Source organism: Aegilops tauschii, chromosome 3 (genome assembly GCF_002575655.3).
Source record: "Aegilops tauschii subsp. strangulata cultivar AL8/78 chromosome 3, Aet v6.0, whole genome shotgun sequence".
In the NCBI taxonomy this organism is placed as follows: domain Eukaryota; kingdom Viridiplantae; phylum Streptophyta; class Magnoliopsida; order Poales; family Poaceae; genus Aegilops; species Aegilops tauschii.
The window spans coordinates 599,272,307-599,278,720 of NC_053037.3; the positions used below are offsets into that span (position 1 = coordinate 599,272,307).

Genomic DNA, 6,414 nt, shown 5'->3' on the forward strand with positions numbered 1-6,414 from the left:
AGTACATCAAGTTAGAGATCTCACAGTTTGTACATGACGTTGTTTAAGTGCGTCACTGGCGGTACAGTGTAGCCGAGCCAAGCAAGCAACATCACTTGCAGGTTTTTTTTTTGATAAAATGTCACTGCAGCTTTACACTTTAGTCCCTATTCATTTTTTAAAAAAGATTGTACCTATTCATATTCATTTATGAACTCCGGAAACAACCGATTTCCACGGCATCCGTACCGGCCTCGACGAATGCTGGCAGGCCAGCAATGTACTTGGAGAGGTTGAATAGGGACGCCCGTCGCATTATGTTGCACGGACACGTTCATGTAAGCCGATCGAGCACCGCATTTGCCCCAACAAAGTGCGCTTTGGAGAACCTACGGGCCTTCGTTATATTAGAAATTGTTTCAGCACTGACCCGTCGATACGTACCGGCTGTAAGCCACCCATCATTGGTTACTATACTCAGCAGTGGCGGAGCCAGGATTCGAGTATAGGGGGGGCCGAGTACGTATATTGGTCTAATCTCATTGATAATTACTCGTCGCTCCTACTAAAATTGTCTAAAACTGTCTATCGTTGGGGGGGGGGGGGGGGGGGGGGGCAGGCCCCTGCTCGTCCCCCAGGCTCCGCCCCTGATACTCAGTGACCGGTCGTTGTAAGAGGTCACTAATAAGAACCTGAACGCTCGACTAGATTATCATCGAGGGACTTTTGTGTGATAGTTCAGTGATGGCTAGTTCAAACCACTTTCTTATGGCCAAAATTCACTGATGGTCCAGTGTTAGCCCCTAGTCAGTATTATTATTTACGTTAACCATTTATAATCTTTTTTACGTCCAACACTTTAAAAAAACATTAACAAATTTTGAGAACATTTTTAACTAAAAATTTGTAAAATAATGAAAAAGTAAAGAAAAAAAAGGGGAATTAGAGCAGTAAAAAAATCCAAGAACCTTCTAGAAGGTTCCCTAAAGCAGTCCGGAAACTTCCATAATGCGCCAGACCATCTTCTATGCTAGTGATGTCTGCCCACAAGCGGTTGCATGGCTTCCGCCCTGGCGACTATTTAATTAATTAGGTTACACACTATGCCGGAGGTTATTCCGGCAGTTCCCTTGTTAGGGTAACCCTTTGGGATGAGTAGATCGAAGAGGAAACATGAGATAAGATTTACCCAGAATCGGGTCCTGCTTACACTATTGGGAAAAATCTTATAAGTAGGCTGAATTTAGTGTTAGGCAAGGACACGTACCCCCACTGCTATTTTCAAAAGTAGCAGTGGTGGGTAAAAGAGGTTGCTGGTAATTGCTATGTGGACAACAGTGACGGGCAAAAACAACGACCTGCCCCTTGTAAACTTCTAAAATTTAACAGTGAGATAAAAGCAGTGATTTTTCTTTTTAAATAATAATTTTCTTTTATGAAATCTCTTTAGCTTCGCCTCTCCTTCCCTTGGTCACACAAAACTCCTCTAAAAAGGCACATATTCTGAATTAATTAATGAATTTTAAAAATATTGAGGAATTTGAGAAAATCACAAATTAAATTTTTTATGAATTAAAAAAATCATGGATTTAAAAATGATCACGGATTTGAAAAAAAGTTCATAGATTTAAAAATGTTCACAAAATCAAGAAAAGATCATCAATTCAAAAGATGTCTATGAACTCAAAGAATGTTGACAGATTTGAACCAGTTCGTGAATTACATAAAAGTCATGAAGAAAAGAAAGACAAAAATATGTTCATGAATTCAAAATATATTCGAGGAATTTAAAAATTTTCCGGAAATTCTAGAAATATTCATAAATTTTAAAAAGGTTCATTAATTCTAAAATCATTTGTGAATTTAGAATATTCCATGGATTTGAAATAGTTCACAATTTTTTCAAAAAATTATAGATTTGAAAATGAAAATGAACTGTTCATGGAAACTAGAGTTGCTGCAGTTTAATATTCCAGATTTAATTATACCTGGACGAGGGCATCTCCAACGCCAATCCCCAAACTGAACACCGCATTTGTCCGCGGAGAGGGGGGACCCGTCCGTGGACATGCATGTAGGAGGCAACCATCCAAAGTTGTCTGCATATGTCTGGTTACATTTCAAACGAATTTTAACTAAAATGAACAAATTTGATGCAAACTAAAACAAACCAGACGATATTCATTCATACTTGGATAATTTTTACAAAAAAGCGGATACTTTTCATCTAAGCCGAAGCAAATTTATTACATTTATACATATTTCAACTAGACATGTCTCTAAACATAGCCTAAAAATGACCGCTGGCGCCCATCCCCATCTCCGGCCGGCCATGAGCCCCGGAAAATGAAGCTCCACCTCAGTTTCTGCCGCCACGAGCCCTGGGAATTGAAGCTATCAGCCACCACGTCACCGCCAACCGAATAATCAACCGACGATGTTGAGCCCGCCAAGCTTAGCTTAAGGTGAGGGAGGAGCGGTGGCCTTCCTGGGACCCGAGTTCCGGAGACCTCCCGTGCTGAGGACTGAGAAACGATTCATAGGATTTCAAATAAGCAAAAACTGTTTGATCTGGTGAGTGTAGAAGATGATGAAAAATAAAAGAGAGCATATGAAAAAGGAACCCAAAGTTAAGCAACCTGTTGACATTTTGTTCTCGGCACGTAAGGAATATCTCATATCCAAAATAAACACAAATGGTATGTTATCTTCTTTCATTCTTAGCAAAATGGTTGTTGCATTTTCCCATAGGACAACGCTAACGCCCACACATGTGGTGGGAGTCAAACCCGCCCACACGCCCTATAACACACAAACTACGCCATGTCACCTCATGTATGCATGTGGAAATCTTTTTGGATTTTTTGTTTTTAAAATGTTTTATCTTTTAAATGAGAAATCCGATTGAAGATCCGTTTTCACCATTAATTCCCTCGCGACGAGATCTTCGAAACTAGATCTCATATCAATATATTTCGACGAATTTTTTTTCCGTTAAAAGTTGCCGTGTCTATTGCACATGAATTGGCATGATGTTTACACTGAAGTTGCCATGATATGTTTAAGCTATTTTCTTCTACATTTAAAAGTAAATTTTGACATATTATAAAATGGAGAATTAAGAAACTAGACTTGCCATGCACCATAAACTAAAATTGCCATAGTTCATACAATTTTTTTTCATGGTCAAAGTACTGTAATTGCCATCATCAAAAAACTAAAATTGCCATGATCTACAAACTAAAATTGCCACATGGCAACTTTAGTTTAAGCACTATGGCAACTACAGTGTAAACATCATGGCAACTTTTGGGAAAACAAAAATTTTCGTCGAAACATATCAACATGGGGTCTAGTTTTGAAGATCTCGTCCTGACGGATTTAATGGTGAAAACGGATTTTTAATTCGCTTTTTTAATTAAGAAACAAAACATTTTTAAGCCGAAAACCAAAAAGATTTCTGCTGATGTCATCTGTTCATACGTGGTAAATGAATGGTGATGGAGACGTGTGGGCGATGTGCAAACGCCCACACGTGTGGACGTTAGTTTTTCCGTTTCCCATATAATCATGTCACATCATATTCAGTGACTTTAGTGAGTGTATGAAGTACAAAAACCGTGGTGTGCTTTCGACTCAACTTTAGTGACCTCGCGTGTTTTTATCTCTTTTTCTCCTTCCTTTTGTTTTTACGGAGGGGACAGCTGGAGTACACGAGTAGATAAGAATATATTTTGTAGAGATAATCATTTCTTTAGTTATGGGAGGGAAAATAGTGGATTAGTAGTAGGATTGCACTACTAGGGAAAAGCCTAATAGTAGCGCGGGTCTAAGGGCTATCAATAGCGCGGGGCACCGCACTACTGATACGGCACTACAGCTAACATTTAGCAGTAGCGCTGTTTGACACACGCTACTCTATACCTACTTAGCAGTAGCGCTTTCCAAACCAGCGCTACTGCTAAAACTGCTAAGTGCTTTAGCAGTAGCGTTTTCCTGTCCAGCGCTAAAGAGCGCTACTACTATATTTTCTCATATCTTTTTTTGCTGTGTATTTGCAATGTTTTTTACAGGTTTTATACAATATTCTAATCATATCATAAACATGCAATATGCTCATCATATCATACACATAATAGTCTCATCATATCATCCAACACAAATCATGTCGTCACATCATAATCATGATATAGCTATACAAGTTACATGACATGTCTCATCATACATAATGTAGTACTTCTTGAGGCGTTGGTTTGTATCTCTCTCGCACTAGCGTGAACCTAAACTAACTACTGGCTATCGCTCGGAAACCGGTACACCTGGGCCTGACACTCCGGCCACTTGTCATATACTCCCGGCGTAGCAATTCTTCGCCATCGGTGATCTATGCACCTGCATCGTCACATGAGTCGATGATATGCAACATATACACGCTACTACTAAGTAGCAGTAGCGCTCTGTTCTAACCAGCGCTACTGCTATACCTTTGTGTATAAGGTTTTCCTTAGTAGTGATGCGTCTTAGGTTTTCCTTTAGGGGATGACCGTGTCTTATGCGGCTGTGGCTTCTACTTTTGTAGTTGGTAAACAATTGTGGGCCTAGCTTGGAGCAATGTTTTTCACAATTGAGTAAAATTTCAAATTATATGGGTCGATGTACAATATAGTAACTCGGTACCACCAGATTAACAGCTCCTACTTTTTATTAACAGAAATTCCAAGGGAGCCGATCTCTAGTTAGTATAGAGGTATAGATATTACACAATGTGTACTACTAATGTCCTGAGGATGCAATGCATAAGTTCTTAGTTTTTTTGCACTGAACTTAAGCATAAATTATATTCTGTTTTGCAAAAATTAAGACACTAGCAAATTTCTAACTAAAATGAGTATAACACATATGTATTCCTAACTCAAATAAATTGGAATTTGAAATACATTCGGTAGCCAATACCTTGCATGGGATGTGGTGGGGTGGCCTTGGGGGTGTCGCTGCACCACGTAGCCATCGATGCTGTAAGCGCAGACCACTTCATATACACCTAAATTTATGTTTTATTTTGCCATTGCCATTTTTACAATTTTTATTTGCCACGGCAAATTTTACTTTATTTCCATGGCAATTCTACCCTTCATATACATGGGAATTTTACTTGGCCATGGCATATTAACTTCACATCCACGGCAAATTTTACTTTTCATTGCTTCATTGGAAGTTTTGCTTTTATGCACCATGGTAAATTAACTTTATGAAGTATGACAATTAATTTTCATCGCTTATGAGAAGTTTTGTTTTTTATGAATCATGGCAAATTTCACTAAACAATCCATGCTATCATCTTTTGTTCTCCATGATGACAATTTTATTTTCCTTTATTTTTTGGACCATGATAATTTTTTCATAGCTTGGTAAAGAACAACTAGTTTTGCCATGGCAAAACTAATTTGTAACTAGAACATGGCAAATTTATTACATATACCATGGAAAATTTAGTATTTGACCATGGCAAATTTAGTTTATGGATCATGGAAAATTTAGTTAAATTTTTTTTTTGCGGAAAAAAGGATTTCATTCATCAGGAAATGTAATTACAATCAGCAGCAACAATGCTCGCAATCTCGTCCGGGGGAGAACGCAACCAGCAAGCAGTACGCTGTTGTGTACGTCCCATATGAGCGAGAGTGTGACTAGCTACATTAACATTCCGCTTGATCTTCATAATTTGAATCCTTCTTTCTTGAGACAGTATTGATCTGATCTCCATTACATTGTGAGTGTGTGCTGAACGGTCCTTTCCGGCTGCCGAAATTAGTTGCACCGCATCAGCACTGTCAGTCTCCACAAGGATATCTAGTTCAGTCCAATTGAGAGACAGAGTAATTCCTTCATGGATTGCTGCCAACTCGGCTTCCAGGGCGTCCGCACAATTCCCAAGCCCTCTGATCGCTGCCAGCATTACAGCCCCCAGGTGGTCACGTAGGATCATCCCCGCTCCGGCCGTGCCGTCAGTTGGCTGGAAGGAACCGTCGACATTGAGTTTCACACAGCCAGCCACCGGAGGTGTCCAATGTTCCACATGACATATGGGGTTCTGCTTCCGCATAGGCTCGCCGAAGTAGTCGACCACCTGTTTACCTTTGATGGGGTCTGCGTCTGGGTGCTGTTGTAGCGACAACAGGGACATGGCATAGCTAGCGAGGAACCGTCACTAGTAGAAAAAGAGGCTTCCATACGCCCCCATTAGTCCCCAAAACAATCGAACCGCGACAAAAGGGCCTTTAGTCGCGGTTCGGGAGAAGACCCGCGACCAACTATCTGGGCCCAGCGCGCTCGGTCGACAGCTGGCGGACGGGAGGGGCTTTAGTCCCGGTTGGCCTGGCCAACCGGGACTAAAAGTCCCCGAAGGCCTTTAGTCGCGGTTGGCCAGGCCAACTG

The 6,414-nt window shown here is 40.4% G+C and overlaps 1 protein-coding gene across 1 annotated transcript; it reads right to left on the bottom strand.

The window, feature by feature from the left end:
- Positions 1 to 5,554: 5,554 nt before the first annotated feature.
- On the bottom strand, positions 5,555 to 6,163 carry LOC141020787 (uncharacterized). Its single transcript, XM_073495728.1, has one exon. The coding sequence runs from the start codon at positions 6,161 to 6,163 to the stop codon at positions 5,555 to 5,557; it is 609 nt and encodes a 202-aa protein (XP_073351829.1).
- Positions 6,164 to 6,414: the final 251 nt, after the last annotated feature.

What these genes read in the sequence shown, in the direction of transcription:
- LOC141020787 (XM_073495728.1), bottom strand. Translation starts at nt 6,163, where the DNA reads ATGTCCCTGTTGTCGCTACAACAGCACCCAGACGCAGACCCCATCAAA.